The following is a 19,791-nucleotide window of genomic DNA, read 5'->3' on the forward strand; positions in this document are numbered from 1 at the left end:
TACAATCACTTCCTGTTCGGCAACTCATTCATCTTTTCTTGCGTTGTCAAAATCAGTTCCGGTCTAAATACGAGAATTTTTGCACTCTCCAAATCTGAGATTTTTCCTAACCAATTTTTAAGCAAAGCACCCCGATTATATCTGCTACGTCTTTGCATATAAGATTCCAGATATTACATGTCGATAAAAAATATTTAATCTATTATTTTCATGATAAAATCGCTTTAACAGATGTTATTGAATTTGTTTATCTAGTAAAAATAAAGAGTATCGTCCCGAAAATAATTTAGGCATTGTAGATTGTGAAAATGAAATTTATATGGGGAATTTTCGCGATCAAGTTCCGAAAGATTCGATTTTGACAATTAAGTATGTTGATAGGCCGCTGAGAGAGGAAAATATTGCTGAAATGCAGGGAATACGGATTTTATAGTGTTTGTAATAGCTTGTTGAGGCAAATAAGCCGAATGATGACAGGGGGAGGATTGAGTCGAAGAAACGGAAGGATGGATTATTCTGAGGATAGACTTCCGAAGTAAGTAAGAAAGTACCAAGTAGAGTTGGAAGTGAATAAGACAAGGGAAAGGTGTCCATTATTTTTGTTTCTTATGCATCTCATATTTAACTAATTAATATACTTAATTATTATACTATAATAACCGGAATGGGTTATAATTTGTAGTTTGGTTAACTCCTCATTTTGGTTATTCATTTACATCTTGACCGTCGGATCTTCATCATCAAATAATCAGAACCGTTAGATTCAAAAACTAAAAAAAATGCATTATACAAGTTCTCAGGTTCGAATCACGTCAACAACAAACATTTATATTAATATTTATAAAAATACATATAAGTTCTCAGGTTCGAATCCCGTTAACAAAAAACATTTATATTATTATTTATAAAAATACATATAAGTTTTCATATTTGAATTTCACTAACAACAAACATTTACACAGATCACATGAATCATATACTATTTATATTATTTGAACTTAACTTGAAATTATACATAATCAAAGTATAATTATTTAATCATTATTTAGTATTTTAATATTTATATAGAATTTTAATAAAATTATATAAAATAAAAATAAAAATATATAAATATTTAACCAAGATCCGTGCATCGCACGGAGCTTATATTACTAATAATTTAAAATTTAAGGAAGACGTAGAACAAAATCCCAGGAACAGATCCGGTGGAGACGGGGTGGGGCCTGTAGCTCAGAGGGAGTGAAACATGATTTTGTGATGGTGAAAAAAAGTTTGGTTGGGATTGGGTTATAAGGTCGTATGATGTGATAATACACTGCAGTTGAAGGCGAAAGATTGGAATCGAGCGGTAACAGTTTTTCTTTTGTTGGGCAGAAAGTGGTAGTTTCAAAATTGGTCGCTAAAGTATGGTGTTTAGATATTAAAGTAAGCTAAGTCTACAATTTAACTACTATTTTTCTTTCCAATGGTTATGTCTGATTTTTTAGAAGATGGTCGAATTAGTTCAACGGAGTTTGATAAAATCAAAAGTATAAATCTTGGTGTTAATATTAATATTAAATCTACTTGACTATTTGTAGGGAAACTTAAATAAAAATACCAGTTTATAGATCATCCTAATTCGTGCTCAAGAGCACACAATAAAAATACCATGTTTTTACTTGGCTTGGCTGCTCCAAAATTCTTTTTGAACTTGAGCTTGGCAAATCTTCTGGAAAGGAATGCTAAATGCTCATCAATATCATCCATGTCATCTTGGCTCAAATGATCTTCATTTTCAGCTACCAGCCCTTTGCCCTCGCTTTCCCAGACCTTTGATGTAGACTTAACAGCTTCTACCTTCATATCTTTCTCTTTCTCTAACTCAGCAACTAGTACTATGGACCCTCCTTTCTCCATCCTATCATCTTGCTCTATTTAAAGATCATAAGTTTTCAGGATGCCATACAGTTTCCCTAAGGTGAACTCCTTGTAATCCTGAGAATTTCTCAATGAGACTGCCATTGGTTTTCAATCCTTTGGAAGAGATCTAAGGAACTTGAGGTTAGAGTCTTTTGTCTGATAGACTCTTCCATGCAACTTCAGAGTATTTAGTAGTTTTTAAAACCTACTAAAAATATCAGTGAGAGACTCACTATCTTCACAATGAAAGTGCTCATATTACTGAATTAGCAGCTGCATCTTATTCTCCCTTACTTACTCAGTATCATCACAAATAATCTGGATAGTGTCCAAACATCCTTGGATGTTTTGCAGTTAATGATGTTATCAACCATATCACCATCAACTCTATTAAATAATATATTCATGGCATTCTTGTCTTTCCTGACTTGCTCAATATCAGGATCTGACCATTCATGCCTAGGCTTGGGAACAGATGGTTCATTGTCTGTTGCAGCTCTCATTGGAACATGAGGACCTCTATCTATGCAATCCACATAGGCCTCATCTTAAGAAAGAAGATGTAGATGCATTTTCACCTTCCAGTGGTGATAATTGTCTTTGTCCAGAAAAGGAATTTTAACTCCAACATCCTTCTTGTTCATCTTGCTGTTTGTTGTGATCTTTACACTCTTTGTACTTCAAGAGCTTGCTCTGATACCAATTGTTATTCCCTAAAAATACAACAAGAATTACAGAAGGGGTTCTGGCTACTTTTTCAAGATTGTAAAACAGTTCTAACTCGACAGATATATATATATGTGTTTTGATTTGCAAAGTGCGGAATGAAAGGATTAAATAAATCAAACACAAAATAATAAAAACACAAGTCTTTAAAACTTTCTGGTGGATTTGAATGTATCCACCATATATATATATATATATATATATATATATATATATCGATTTGAGAATTATGTGAAGCTCAAATTGGCTCACAGTTGCTTTACAAGTTGAACAAACAAACTACAGAGAAATTCTTGACAAATATAGCTTTTTATATTTCTCTCCTAAAATCTGTTTGCTTAGTTAAATTTGTTCTACTAGCTATACTTGGTTTATATATCACCAAGTTTACATGGTAATAAGACAGAATAATAAAACAAAACATATCAAGTCTAACTTCATGCTGATTCATTACTCTATTCCAGCATCGTTGAAAATCTTCATAACTTGCATGGAAGTGGTAATGCTTATTTGTTCTCAATTTTCTGCTAAACAGGCGGTCACATTCCTTTTGCAAACACCCAACGCATGTGACTGTGTTGTCACTGTCAACAAATATTTGAATTGATCATATGTCGGGTACATTCTTGTTATTCGTCGGGTAGCTTTGTTAATCATCCGTCGGGTAGCTTTGTTGATCATCCGTCGGGTAGCTATTTGACACTTGACTCCATTTTACTTATGCAGAATTACAAGACATCTCATATTTACAATTAATCAACATATTCTGCATATCTACTAGTAGTCAACATGACTCATAAGCTCCTACAGAATCCACACAAAGTTGTTTGCAGAAATGTGCTATAATACTTATTATTACATAAGCTACTCACTCGATGAATGTCAAATCATCATCCGTCGGGACTATATTGAATCATCCGTCGGGACTATATTTGATCATCCGTCGAGTGCTACAAAATTCACTAAGTTAAATCTACTAAGGTGTTTTGTATCATTTATCATCAAGTTCACAACATATTCCTAACAGTTGCACATGAGAAGAACCCTCTGTAGGCACAGGAATATCCGTCCAGCCATTTTCTACATCATCAAAAATATATCCCAACCCCTTATCATGGGGTGCACCTAAGAATGAATAACTCAAGTGATCTGGCAGTCGGTTGAGCTCAAGTGTGGGAGCTTCTTCAATAAATGGTTCAAAACGCTCCTGAGAAATTTTCAGCTCTGCTAACCCAAGAGAATCGAATGGCATATCCAACTTCCTCTTCCACGGAGGTACATTCAAAACCTAAATTTGCTCTGCTCTTTCTTCATCTTCAATAACTGATTCCCCTATTAAGGATCTCTAAGGTATCTGACTTTGGCAATTGCTCAGGCTCTGAATTCATGACAGAGTCGACCCACTCTACTTTAAAGCACTCCTCCTTAACTGTGGGTAACTTTATTGCCTTGAACACATTAAAAGTGACCTTTTGATCATGAACCTTCATTGTAAACTCTCATTTTTGCACATCGATCATAGTTCGGCCGATAGCTAAGAATGGTCTCCCCAAGATAATGGGAATCTTCTTATCCTCCTCAAAGTCAAGAATTACAAAATCGGCAGGAAAGATAAGTTTGTCCACATTGACCAACACATCCTCCACAATGCCTCGCGGATATGTAATTGAATGATCGGCCAACTGTAAGGACATATATGTCGGCTTCGGATCAGGTAGACCAAGCTTCTTGAAGATAGACAAGGGCATCATATTGATGTTAGCTCCCAAATCACATAAACACTTGTCGAATGACAAGTTTCTGATGGTGCAAGGAATAGTGAAACTTCTAGGATCTTTAAGCTTCGGAGGCAACTTCTATTACAGCACAACACTGCATTCCTCCGTTAGAGCAACGGTCTCTAAGTCATCGAGCTTCACTTTCCGTGAGAGAATACCTTTCATATACCTCGCATAGCTAGGCATTTGTTCAAGAGCTTCAACAAAAGGTATGTTGATATGAAGTTTCTTGAACACCTCCGAAAACTTAGGAAATTGCTTATCCAACTTCTGCTTTTGCAGCCTCTTAGGAAAAGGAGGTGGAGGATATAACTGTTTTTCCCCTGTATTACCCTCAGGAGGAGTGTTGACAACAGTTTTCTTCCTTGTTTCCACCTCAGCATCCTTCAACACCACTGTTTCAGCTACAATCTCATTTTCTGGAATTGGTAAGGATGTAGACGCACCTGCATTCTGGACAGAATTTTCAGAATCTTCATCTTGCTAAATTTGGGGGCTCGGGACCTTTCCAAACCTCAATGTGATGGCATTCACCTGTTCTTTGACTTCCCTCTTACCTGGATTGGCTTCCGTATCACTAGGGAGTGTACCAGGTTGTCGATTCAACATAGCATTGGCAATCTGCCCAATTTGATTCTCCAAAGTCTTGATAGACTCGGCATGGCTTTTGCATATAAGAGCCTGGTTTTTGAACATAAGCCTCAACTCCTCCTATTCAGATTTTTCATTAGCAGATTGACCGACACTTCCATGCGGGTAGTGTTGAAGTTGAAGTTGTTGAATTGGTGCATAATGTTGCTGAAAACCAAGAGGATTGAATTGATTGGATCCAAAATGCTGATAAGGTTGTTGTACTGCATTCTGATTTTTGCTCCAGCTGAAGTTAGGATGATTCCAGTTGTCAAGATGATAAGTGTTTGGAACTGGTTGCTGCGATCTCTGAAAGTTGCTCATAAATTGAGCTGATTCACTAGATATAGAGCATTGCTCCGTCGCATGCGAACCTGCACAAAGCTCACAAACACTCATCCTCTTATGAACTCCATAGTTAGAATCTATCTTCATAGACAACGCCTTTAGTTGAACAGTAATAGCCGTAGTTGTATCCACTTCAAGAATTCCATAGACAATCGCGCTGTTTCTGGCGCGGCCGCGCTGACATTTTGGAAAAATTCTGACAATTCTTCTTTTGGCCGTATCTTGAGTTCTACTCGTCAGAATTAGGAGATTCAACTGCCCACGCGAAGCTAACGAGATTCTCTACAACTTTAGAATGGCCTAGGCTTCCAATTCTGATTTTTTTCCAGCATAATTCTTCGAAAATCTTCTTTCTTTCTTTAACTGACGCCTGAAATGCAATAACACAAAAATACATCAAAAATACCAATAACTTGAGTCCAAAACACCAACTTAAACTTGTAATGAAGTGCTCCAAATAGATATAAAATTCACTTATCACTAAGGAGCCCTTGTACCAGAGGTAGCATTGATGAAGTATGAGCCTCAGCCCATCTCTCTAGCAGAGATCCGGGCTCTCCTGTCTAAAGGGATTCAGACTCACCTCTATAACATGGATATGCATGCTTCTCTAGATGTGATTCAGGATCTCTTCATCTCTCACAGTGATTCGGGTTCTCCTCATATCTCTCAAGAATTCAGACTCTTCACACTAGCGGAAGTGGGGTCACCTCTCTAGAAGAATTTGGGCTCTCTCATTTATCAGATAATCGGACTCACCTCTCTAAGGGTTTTGGGCACACCTCTCTATTAGGGATCAGGCTTAGCAGTGATTCGGTCTCTCTACATCTCGCCCAGGTATTCAGGCTCTCCTCTCCAGCAGAAATCGAGCTCAGCTCTCTAAGGAATTCAGGCTTTTCTCTCGGTAAAGAATTCAGTCTCACTTCTCCAAAGGATTCAAGCTCACCTACATAAAGGATTCAGGCTCACCTCTTTAAGGGATTCGAGCTCACCACTCGAACGGGTGCACTAGCCTTACTTCCCTCTAAGGAGCTCTGACCCTCATCAATGTCAGAATTTAGAAGAAGATTCGAGGAACCCACCATACTTGGACTATTACAAAGACTTGAATTGAGTGATGATGAACTCTTATGCCCAAAGTAGCATTGATGCGTATGAGTGTGAAGAGACTTCTTAAAAATTAAGGCACACCTAGGTCCCCCCTCTCAAGTAAAGTGTGGAGTTATGGCACTTTGATGTGGCATATTAGCCTCAAGGCACTTTTAAGGGTCAAATATTAGTCAACTTCATGCTTGAGTTCCCGTCGCATTTCAAGGATGACTCTAGGGCACTCATAGAGATCTTAAAAGGAGTGGAATCCCTCGAGAACGTGCCACATGTTCCCCCTAGTAGGCCTTATATGTTGATATGGCTCTTATCAATATCCTCAAGCTAGCTCTGGAGATGAAGGTGGTTGATCTCAATGTGTACAACGATTTCAGGTTTGTGCCTCCTCATATTTGTTGCGAAAGACTCATCAAGTTCTTCAATGAAGACATGGTGGATATCATACCAAATGATTAGAATTAAGAGGCAGATGTACTGGAAAAGTTGGGCTCTCAAAGGGATGCCATACTACTTGGAATTATTTCCCTTGAAATTTTAAGTCAAGGCTAATGTGTCTGATGAATTCACCATGAAGATAGAGACCCCGAGACTTACATTGATGACCCTCTCCGAGACTATGTCAAAATAAGGAATCTACCTAAAAATAAGATGGAAACATGAAATATCAAGTAACAAATGACCTTCTATGTTATTTATGATAATTTTCTCTATAAGGGAGGCTACAACACATCGTTACCGAGGTGTGTGGATAGAGAAGAGGGAACTTACTTAAAAATAATTTACATGAAGACATCGGTGGCAATCACCCATGTGGTGAGGAGGCCTCATGCCCCGGAGATAGTATTGAAGAGATCATGTGAGCCGTGATAATGTTGGACGCATGGTGTTAACTCAAATAGCACAAGAAGAACACTATAATATTTTGTTATTTCGTCGCATCTATAATTTACATGAAGACATCGGTGAAAAATCACCTATGTGGTAGCGTTGATGAGGCCTCATGCCCCCAGGATAGCTTTGAAGAGATTATGTGAGCCGTGATAATGTTGGACATATGGTGTTAACTCAAATATCACAAAAAGAGCACTACGATATTTTGTTTTTTCTATAATGATAACAAGGGATCGGGGTAGTGGTACTACAAAAATACCTCCTCCAATATGATATTAAAAATTCTAGGGCAAGGCCAACATCTAACGACACGAGGCTGCAAATTTGACATCTTGCAATCGATCAGTCTATAAGTCTATACATTATGAATCAATCTCAATGTATATGCTAAAGTCAATCTGTCAGCAAGGAGAATTATTTGAAGACTCAATCAGTTATCTTAAAACACTTGGAAAAATTAAAAAAAAATATAATCTGCATTAGACGATGCGAGTCTCTCGAGGTTAGCACATATGATGCAGGGTCTCCATGCTAATATCACGTGCCATGAAGTTAGGGACACCGTCTGTTATGTGAGGTCAATAGGAGCTATAAAATAAAATGATCTTATTTGCAACATATATTTTACCAGAAGGTGAAGATATAAAGACCTATTATCAAATAGCCAACCTTCAATGATGCAAGGCCACCTAACCATTGTATATGAAGCAATTTTAAGGCCTACATCTTGCGGTACGAGGCCGATTTGTAAGAGATCAAGATTATGGTCCTAAATTATACAAGACCTCTCTAAATCATTCAAGTTTTTGGTTTCCTTGTGGAGATCCCTCCTTAAGTTCCTGATGTAAACCTCATTCTCCGGTCCGGAGTTAGAAGCAACCAATATATAATATTTTTATGGCGTGGAGCTTATGTGAAAGAGGTCTCCCAAAGTTGAGCTCTGTGATCACAATGTTATTCTCCATAATTTTAAATATAGACCAATAATTCACGTCAATAACGCATAATAGCCTTAAATTGGCTTAGGTTTGAGCTATTGCATTAGAAGAAGATGAAAGAAGGCTAGAGTCCTTGCCCTACTTTGGTAATCAGTTTGAGAAATTGTTTGGGTGTGATCCTGTGATAAAGGTTCACTTTTCAGCTCCTAAGGGTCAATCGGAGAAGCTTCCTGTTTAGATGCTCATTCAGAGTAGCAAACTTGACATTTCCCATACGTCACTTCAAAGAGGAATTATACTTTTTTTTATTCCACATTGCATTTATAATGACAACATAAAATGGGGGTAGTTATGCCCAAATATGGATACGAGCTCTAAACAGACTCATTACAAGAATTATTAATAATATTGAGTTTAAATAAACAAGTTCAGAAATATGAAGTAGCTCTCGTAATTGTATATTGACAATGACCGTATACCGCATGTTGACCAAGAGCTCACTAGATGACACGTGGGAATATGTAAAGTAGGATATTTATGTTCACCTCTTATTAGGAGGTGAAATAGTCAAATAGTCATTAAATAATTATGAAATAGTCATAATTTGTAATATTTCTCAAATTTATACATAAAAGATGATATATATAATATAAATATTGAAAACTACATAAATATAATTAAATAATTTAAAACCAAGTTTTTTATAATATTTTTGTTGACAATAACATTATTTACAATTTTTCATTGACTACATAAAATAATTATATATTCTAAATTGAGAAGTGCTCATATATATTTTCTATTTCTTTTGTTTAAGTTAATTTTTAACATGTTTTTTCATTTTTAATAATTTTCTTATGAATAGAAAAGTGTGAAAATTTTAGAAAATTGAAAAATGAAAACTGGAAATTTTTTTCTGTAAATAAACATACCCTTAGCATTTTTCTAAAAACTTATCGGGTTCAAATTTTATCCCGAATTGCAAAATTCAAAAATGAAATGACCCTCTCCTCTTTCGTAAAGTGTCAAGAGATTTTGAGTAGTCTTACAGTTTTACCGAAATTATAATTTGATCACGGTGACAAAAAAACAGGACCCTTCCCTGTATATATTTGGAACAATCAAAGTGCACATCATTTCATTGCATTCTGCAAGGATCCAATGTCTTAATAAATCGATAGTACAAGTTCCTACTAAATAAATTTAGTAGAGGAACCAGATCATGTGGTATCATTTCTTAATTAATTATGGGGTCATCTAGTGCTTCTCCCATCAAAATACAGGGGAATCATATCAAGAATCACAGCAAACAATTAAGAAATGAGCAGGACTTAAATAATGCATTTGCAGTGAATACACAGGTGTTGCATTCTTTTAGAATTTTTTGGAGTTAACAAAATTAATACGGCGCGTGCGATACACATGTCTTGATTAATATTTATATATTTTTAATTTTATATCATATAATTTTTTAAAATTCTATATAAATAATTAAATACTAAATAATGATTATACAATTATAATTTCAAGTTAGGTTCAAATAGTATAAATAGTATATGATTGATGAGATTTTATTCATAAATAATAATGTAAATGTTTGTTGTTGGTGAGTGAGATTCGAATCCGAAAATTTATATGTATCTTTATAAATAATATACATATTTGTTGTTAACGGAATTCGAACCTGAGAACTTATATGTATTTTTATAAATAATAATATAAATATTTGTTGTTGACGGGATTCGAACCTAAGAACTTGTGGAGTGTATTTTTTTAGTATGTGAATCTAACGGCTCTGATTATTTGATGAAGAAGATGCGACGGTCGTGATGTAAATGATAATCAAAATGAGGAGTTAACCAAACTACAAATTGTTATTATAATATAGATAATATAGTATAAATTGGATCTTCTTAATAAATTAGGATTCTTATGTATTATTAATACTACAGTATAATGTCATGTATTATTTGGGAAAAATTGTAGTCATTTTGAAATGTCTATAAGTGCTCTTTTTCTAATATAAAAAGCATATTTTGAAAATAAAATTGTCAATTGATAGACTTTTTAATGAGGCAATTTTTGTCTCTAATGTCCTTTTTAGTTGAAATCAGTGTTTTAGAAGTTGGCGATCAATCAGGATTAATCGGTGATTAATTGCTGTTCGGTAGGAAATCGAACTAATAAAGCGAAAATCGAGTCGGAAATTATTTTTACAAAAATCAGAAAAATTCGGATCAATCGATCAAAAATCGGGTTAATCGGTCAAAAATCGGTCTCAATGGTAAAACTTTGAAAATATATTTAGAAAAATTAAAAAATATAAATTTGTAAAAAATTTTAGAAAAATAATAATCTCGTAAACATATATATATACTATTTTAAATGGTTAAATAATAAATTTTATTAAATTTTTATCTCAAATTTATCTCAATTCATAAGTTAGATCTTAATAATTATATTTAATATAAAAATATTCTATATTTTAAATTTATTTGTATAAATATTTATAGAAATTATATATATAATGAAAATAGTAAATTAATTACATGTATTATTATTTATAAATAAAAATAATATTAAATTAGTTCCGACCCGATTTATCATTTGTTTAATTCTCAATTACTCTATTAATCCCCTGAATGGTGCCTACACGAACCAAATCCGATTCCCGTTTTTTTTAGTACTGATTTGAATAATCTTTAATTTTTGTTATTTTATATGTAAGGGAATGAATCTTTTCTATCAAACTTGTTTATGCCAAAATACATATAAGAAAACCAGAAGCTTGTGATCTTTTTGTTGTGTTGCATATTAAGTGGTATTATTGGTCATGAATAATCATGACACGCTGAGGACTGTTTGTATGTCTTTACTGATAGGTGTTTGATTCTATGAAGTATTAATAGGCAATAGCTGAATAAAAGCAAAAGAAATATAAGAGCAACTTTAGTGCAAACAACCAAAAATGTTGTTTGCTTCCTCCACTAAACCCAAAATATTAGTATTTTATGTTATCTCTCGTTCAACTCACTTCTAACAACTTTTTACTCCAATCCTAATTAGCACTGCATGGATGGTGATTGAGTGAGTCAGCTAAGAATAAAATAATTAGTTTAAAATCCAAACAACCGTTGTTCACTTTGAACAACAAATTGTAACAATATTCTAAACAATCAATGACTCCAGTGCTAGACAACATTGCCACCTAGACAAACAACCAGCAAAACAACGGCGTTGTTGTTGCTGTAAGGGAGTAAAATGGGGAAAATGTGGGGCATGGAAATGGGGTCAATCAATAAAGAATGATAAATAATAAGAAAATTGTGTATAGTTTTTTGTTTAGTTTATTGGCTGTTTAAAGCAAAATAAATGTTTTTGATTTTGATACAAAGCCTAATTTTGAGTAGTATACTTTGTAATAGGACCCAAAAGCCAAAAGATTACAACTTAAAGTTGTCAACTTTACTCCCATCTTGCTCAGCTTAAAGTTGGTTTGGCTTTTCTCACTCTTGCAAATTGTATCATGGTGGTTTCTGATTGAAATTTCAGGTCTCTCTCTCTCTCTCTCTCACACACACACACACACACTCATACACTGTGTTATTATGTATACACACTGACATATATGATGATACATGGTTTGGTTATTGGTGTGTACTCTTCAACTTAATGTGAGGTGGAACTTGAGGTTTACTTGCAATATTTTTTGATACAGAGAATATTGCGAAGAAAGTGATTCAAAGCTACCAAGTAAGCTAATATAATGGCAGATAATGGTTCTTTTGCATCTCCCTCAGATTCATGTAAAAAGCATTCCTCATCTATATTCAGTTCACCAAGGTTGTTCACTAGCTTTGCTTCGAAGGGTTTTACTGACACAGATACAATGATGAGTCCAACTTCAGTTCTTGACAGCAGATATTTTTCTGCTTTCAAAACTCCTTTTTGCTCTGATAGTCAATGTAAAAATCCAAGAACCTCGAAACCTGAATATAGGAATCATTGGGATATACTCAACTCAAAGAGAGCTCTTGGCCTATTTGATGTTCTAACTGATGAATTATCTGACACTAAGTTATTGAAATCCGAAAGCCGAATGGTTTTGTTTGGATCACAATTAAAGATTCGAATTCCTTCCCTCTCTCCGTCTCTTCTTTCCCCTAGTGTTAATTCTCCAATGTCTCCTGGGGATTTTAGCACAAGAACTAAGAACTCCCCTATAAGTTCTTTTTCACCTTCGTGTTCATCAAAGATATCGCCGTTTGGCTCTTCAAAATCTTGCCTTGAGAACTTAGAGTCTCCGAGAATTTTCTCAAGTTCTTCCTCTGCTGATGAGTTGGAGCTTTCAGAGGACTATACCCGTGTTATTGCGTATGGACCTAATCCGAGGACCACTCATATATTCGATGATTGCATTATTGAGAGCTGTTGTGGTATTGTTGGACTGTCTGCATCACTAAAAAAGGGAAATGGTTTTCCTGCTGACCGATCATCGAGTTATACCTCTGAAAGCTTTTTGAGTTTCTGTTACAACTGCAACAAGAACCTTGATCAAGGAATTGACATTTATATGTACAGGTTAGTTTTAGTTTCTTATCTTATGAAGATGCTTATTCTAGATACATAAAATATTATGAACTACATTTAATTAGTTGCAAAAATGAAAAAAAGAAGAAGCTCCATTGAATCAATAAAAACATCTGGAAGTATTAAAGAAAAAATCCACAAACAAATAATAACACCAGCAGTGGTGTTCCATCACAAATTATTGTCAAGTGTCAGGTACATGTATTGAATAAGTGGCCTTTGTGTTAGCACACTGTGTTTTAAATTTGGTTAAATTAGTTTTTGTGGTTCCAAGACTTCTTGTATTGGTTTTTCAGGGGCGAGAAAGCCTTTTGCAGCGGTGAGTGCCGCGACAAGGAGATTATGTCAGAGGAAAGTGTTGGAAAATATGGGTACAAGTCCCATATTGGTAAGTCATATTTTTGAGCATTATGACTAAAAAATGTGTGAGATATGATGATATTCTCTTAATAATGGAAATTATTATTTTCCATTAGAATTTGGCTCAAATATTATGGCATAAATTAATTTGATTTTGTTTCAGATTAATTGATATGGTGTATGTCTTGATATATTTAATCTGATTCTGTTTCAGATTATTTATGGAATAGAGTAGCTTGCAAATATTACACCGATTCCATAATTAATGATATTTAATTATGGAAAAGAGTAGCGCACAAGTCTATCTACACCTATATAAACACCTGTAAGGCGTTAGGGTTAGACACACCAAAAACATATTCGCCTCTAAACACAAATCTCTCTCTCGGTGATAGTTTCGTGCCCGTTCAAGCTCGCTGAAGGTGCTCGTTATCCGTAACGCCGCCGCTACCTCGTTTTATCCTGGGAGGCTATCGACTCGCACATACGGTGAGAGGCGAAATAGCTTTAAGGAGACAGTTTCAACTGGACTCGAGGATCTCTCTTCTGTTTATATCTTTTCTTCCTCCGTTTGATCTCGTTTACTCACGCACACACTTGTTTGATTATTTGTATTAATCGCAGATTGTTTAAACAATCTTAAAGCTATTTCTTTTATATACATCTGTGACTGATACATCTGTATCTGCTTGTTTTGTTGAGTAACAGATCGATGGAGAACCAAACTGTGAACGATTCGATGAACATGACGGCTGATCCCAACGCACAGATCACTGGATCTGATGGGGGTCAAACGCCTGTTGGACATGTGCCTTCGGGACATGTGCCTGTGGGACACACTGTCATTGGACAGTTTAGTGTTCCTCTTGGACAGATATCGGCAGGATTCACTCCTCCGATCATACCTGCGGTGCCTACTGGTGTGCATACACCTGTAGTACAGACGCACATACCATCTGTTCCACCCGTGGTGCCTGCTGCACCTGTTATGCCAACTGTGCCTGCTGCACATGCTGAAAAACCTGAGAAGTTCAACGGAACGAACTTCAAACGTTGGCAACAAAAGATGCACTTTTATCTGACCACGTTGCATATGGATCGCTTCCTTAAGGAAGAACCACCGTTGCTCACTGCTGAGAGTAACATGCAGACTGTGTATGCTGCTGATGCTTGGAAGCACTCCGACTACATCTGTCGGAACTATGTGTTAAATTGTTTGTCTGACTCGTTGTATAACGTATACAGCGCGAAGCCAACAGCTAAGGTCTTATGGGAGTCACTTGACCATAAGTATAAAACCGAGGACGCTGGGGCAAAGAAGTGGATTGCTGGCCGCTTTCTTGATTATAAGATGGCAGACTCTAAGACTGTGGTCAGTCAGGTGCAGGAACTGCAGGTGATCATTCATGACATTCATGCTGAGGGAATGGTCATAAGTGAGTCTTTCCAAGTTGCTGCTGTTATTGAAAAGCTTCCACCTGGATGGAAAGATTTCAAGAACTACCTTAAGCACAAGCGAAAGGAGATGTCTATGGAGGATCTTATTGTTAGACTTCGTATTGAAGAAGACAACAGAGGGTCCGAGAAGAAAGTTAACGTTGCCACTGAGAAGGCAAACATGGTGGAGCATGCTCAAAGCTCCAAGCCCAAGAAGGCTAATTCTGGTAAAGGGGCAAAGCTGGCACCCAAGGGAGGGATTTCGAAGTCGAAATTTCAAGGGAAGTGCTACAACTGTGATAAAGTTGGTCATAGGTCTTCTGACTGCAAGAAGCCCAAGAAGCCCAACAAGAAGAAAGAAGCAAACATGGTAGAGAATATCTCCAAGGAGATGGGTGATATAGACCTCTGTGCTACGGTCTCTGAAGTGAACCTGGTCGGTTCTAATCCACGTGAATGGTGGATTGATACTGGTGCTACTAGGCATATTTGCTCAGACAAGGCGGTTTTCTCTAGCCTCAGAGCTTCCGATGCTGGTGAGAAGCTCTACATGGGGAATTCAGCAACTTCTACCATTGAGGGTGAAGGCATGGTGATCCTGAAGATGACCTCTGGGAAGAATCTGACTTTGAAGAATGTACTTTATGTGCCTGATATTCGCAAGAACCTTGTGTCTGATTCTCTGTTGAATAAGCATGGCTTTCGCATTGTAATAGAGTCAGATAAAGTTATTTTGTCTAAGAGTGGTATGTTTGTAGGCAAGGGTTATTTAACTGATGGGCTTTTTAAGCTCAATGTAATATCCGTTAAGGACGATAATGAAAGGAAGAATTCTTCTGCTTACTTGCTTGAGTCTCCTAATTTATGGCATGCTAGATTAGGACATGTAAATTATGACACTTTACGACGTTTAAGTGCAAAAGAATACATACCCAAACTTACTATCGATTCAAAACATAAGTGTGAGACTTGTGTTGAGGCAAAATTAACGAGATCATCATTTAAACGTGTGGAAAGGAACACCAAAGTGCTAGACCTAATACATAGCGACATATGTGATCTAAAATTCGCTCCAACAAGAGGAGGAAACAAGTATTTTATTACATTCATAGATGATTGTACAAAATACTGCTATGTATATTTGTTGAAAAGCAAAGACGAAGCTATAGATAAATTTAAAATCTATAAGGAAGAAGTTGAGACACAACAAACTGAGAAAATCAAAACGATATGAAGTGATCGTGGAGGTGAATATGTTGAACCGTTTGGGGAATTCTGTTCACAACATAGTATAATCCATGAGGTCACTGCACCATACTCCCCTCAGTCAAATGGTGTGGCTGAAAGGAAGAATCGCACTCTGAAAGAGATGATGAATGCGATGTTGTTAAGCTCTGTGCTCCCACAATCGATGTGCGGAGAAGCCATCTTAAGCGCAAATAATATTTTAAATATTACGATGCGCAAGAATAAGGATGTAAGTCCTTATGAAATGTGGAAGAAAAAGAAACCAAGTTACCAACACCTGAAAGTGTGGGGGTGCCTTGCAAAGGTACTGATCCCTACACCGAAGAAGGTGAAGATAGGTCCTAAGACTGTGGATTGTGTCTTCATCGGATATCCTCCACACAGCACTGCATATCGGTTTCTTGTTCATGAATCCAAGATTCCTGATATTCAAAAGAATACCATTATGGAATCAAGGAATGCCTCATTTTTTGAGACGATGTTTCCCTGTAATCCAGGAAACCAACAACCTACGACGTCTAAACGATCTCACGAGTCTGTAGATGACGATAATGAGAGTGACGAAAGTGAAGACGAAAATGTGGGGGTAGTGAGAAGGAGCAAAAGACAACGAACGGAGAAATCCTATGGGTCTGATTTTATGACCTATTTGCTCGAAGAAGGTGACCCAAAAACTTATAAGGAGGCGGTTACCTCACCTGATGGGCCTATGTGGAAAGAGGCCATCAAGAATGAAGTTGATTCAATTATGCAAAATCATACTTGGGAATTAGTGGACTTGCCAACTGGTTGCAAACCATTAGGTAGCAAGTGGGTTTTCAAGAAGAAGTTGAAAACTGATGGCACTATTGATAAGTATAAGGCCAGACTTGTAATTAAAGGATACAAGCAACAAAAAGGCCTTGATTACTTTGATACATATTCTCCTGTAACGAGAATAACGTCCATAAGGATGATGTTTGCTATTGCTGCAATGCGTAATCTAACTGTACATCAAATGGATGTGAAAACAGCTTTCCTAAATGGAGACATAGATGAAGAAATCTATATGGAACAACCTGAAGGGTTTGTTGTCCCAGGACAAGAAAGGAAAGTGTGTAGATTGGTGAAATCATTGTATGGTTTGAAACAAGCGCCTATGAAATGGCATGAAAAATTTGATGAGGTCGTGCTGGCCAATGGTTTCAAAATCAATGAATGTGATAGTTGTGCCTATTACAAGGATAACGAGAACAGCTATGTCAAGGAGAATGACAATGGCTATGTCATGATGACACTATATGTAGATGATCTACTTATTGCTGGAAGCAATGATAAAGTTATCAAATCTACAAAGGACATGTTGAAATCAAGGTTCGACATGAAAGATATGGGACTAGCAAATGTAATTATGGGAATTCAAATTTCTAGAACATCAGAGGGTCTCGCATTAAGTCAACCACATTATGTTGACAAGATCCTTGAGAAGTTTCTTAAGGATGACTTTGAGAAAGCTAGGACACCTGTGGATATGACTTTGCACCTATCCAAGAACAAAGGTGTAGCTGTTTCCCAATTGGAATACTCGAGGATAATTGGTAGTCTGATGTACCTCATGAGTTGTACAAGACCAGACATTGCATACTCAATTAGCAAGTTGAGTAGGTTTACGAGTAATCCGGGAGCTGATCACTGGAAAGCGATTATAAGGGTATTAAGGTACTTGAGGGGAACTCGAGACTATGGACTGCACTATGGCAGATACCCAGCAGTATTAGAAGGATATACTGACGCAAATTGGATATCTAGCAAGAAAGCACTTAAGTCTACGAGTGGCTATGTGTTTACATTAGCTGGAGCGGCAATATCATGGAAATCCTCAAAACAAACGGTGATAACTCATTCCACGATGGAAGCTGAGTTTGTGGCACTAGATAAATGCGCCGAAGAGGCTGAATATCTACGTCAGTTTCTGGAGGATATTCCAAGATGGCCAAAGCCTGTAACTGCAATAGGGATTCACTGTGATAGTCAATCCGCTATTGGCAGAGCACAGAGCACGATGTATAATGGAAAGTCTCGTCATATACGACGACGACACAGTTCCATTAGATAATTGATCTCAACCGGAATTATCACTATTGACTATATACCGTCAAAGGATAATATCGCGGATCCACTAACCAAAGGGTTATCAAGAGAAGTGGTTGAGAAATCATCGAGAGGGATGGGCCTTAAGCCTATTGCTTAACGACATCATGGTGGACACCCAACCATTGCTGACTGGAGATCCCAAGAACTTGGTTCAATGGGACAACTAAATCATGATGACCAAATCACTGTGGGGGTAACCCCTGGCCTGTTCCTATGATGAGGAAACAGTGAGACCCGTAAGGTACGAGGTTAAGCTTTGAGCTTTTAATGATCTTTGATGAATACATGGAGCTCAGGAGTGAACGCATGGAATTCAGTTGAGTAAACGCGGGTTACTTTATAAGATAAAGATCACCTATGTGGGAGAGAAGTGGGGCCGCTTCAAAGGAGAATTGCGAGGCACAATTCTTTAGAAACTTCTGCAGAACCAGGACGATGTTCCATGGCCAAAATGGATATACTCATGAGAGCTGAACGAGTCAGAAACGATATAGTGATAAGTATATCATCGTTTACATAAACGGTCGAACAGTTCAAGGACAAGCACGTCTACTGTCTACCAGTAAAGTCGGTATGCTTACTCGAGCGAAGGTTCAAGGAGCATTCTCCACCTATCGTATGCTATATCTGATCGAAGAAACTATCACCAAGTTAAACTCCGTGTATGTCTGTCTGGTGTGTGCTACTAAGATCACCAATCTCACCCATGTGGGGGATTGTTGGAAAATATGGGTATAAGTCCCATATTGGTAAGTCATATTTTTAAGCATTATGACTAAAAGATGTGTGAGATATGATGATATTCTCTTAATAATGGAAATTATTATTTTTCATTAGAATTTGGCTCAAATATTATGGCATAAATTAATTTGATTTTGTTTCAGATTAATTGATATGGTGTATGTCTTGATATATTTAATCTGATTCTGTTTCAGATTATTTATGGAATAGAGTAGCTTGCAAGTATTACACCGATTCCATAATTAATGATATTTAATTATGGAAAAGAGTAGCGCACAAGTCTATCTACACCTATATAAACACCTCTAAGGCGTTAGGGTTAGACACACCAAAAACATATTCGCCTCTAAACACAAATCTCTCTCTCGGTGATAGTTTCGTGCCCGTTCAAGCTCGCTGAAGGTGCTCGTTATCCGTAACGCCGTCGCTACCTCGTTTTATCCTGGGAGGCTATCGACTCGCACATACGGTGAGAGGCGAAATAGCTTTAAGGAGACAGTTTCAACTGGACTCGAGGATCTCTCTTCTGTTTATATCTTTTCTTCCTCCGTTTGATCTCGTTTACTCACGCACACACTTGTTTGATTATTTGTATTAATCGCAGATTGTTTTAACAGAAAGTTCTGAAATGAGCGATGAAATTTGTGGACGTTAGTCCTAAAGTTCTTTCTTGTAAGCTTCACTAGGTTAATCCTATAACATCAATTTTTTCTACTTGTGCATGTACTTGTACATGAGCTCTAGACAGGATTAAGGCTGGACAATATTTGTGATCAAATTACTGGGAGTAGTAAGTGTCAGTTGTATATTGTTGATATTTGGACCTAATTTCATTTTGATTTTCTTCTCAGTGTAACCATGTATCTCTTCCGATATAAACCCATCAATTTGAGGTACCGAAAGGTTGAGATGTAACTTCTAGCTTGTTTTCTTATGTCAAAATTGTAATTTGAAGTCGAACC

The 19,791-nt window shown here is 36.6% G+C and overlaps 1 protein-coding gene across 1 annotated transcript; it reads left to right on the plus strand.

The window, feature by feature from the left end:
- Positions 1-12,086: 12,086 nt before the first annotated feature.
- LOC141680336 (FCS-Like Zinc finger 8-like) lies at positions 12,087-12,950 on the plus strand. The gene has a single exon (XM_074486592.1). It carries the CDS (start codon positions 12,087-12,089, stop codon positions 12,948-12,950), a length of 864 nt encoding a protein of 287 aa, XP_074342693.1.
- The last annotated feature ends 6,841 nt before the right edge of the window (positions 12,951-19,791 follow it).

Source organism: Apium graveolens, chromosome 8, assembly GCF_009905375.1.
Source record: "Apium graveolens cultivar Ventura chromosome 8, ASM990537v1, whole genome shotgun sequence".
NCBI classification, from domain to species: domain Eukaryota; kingdom Viridiplantae; phylum Streptophyta; class Magnoliopsida; order Apiales; family Apiaceae; genus Apium; species Apium graveolens.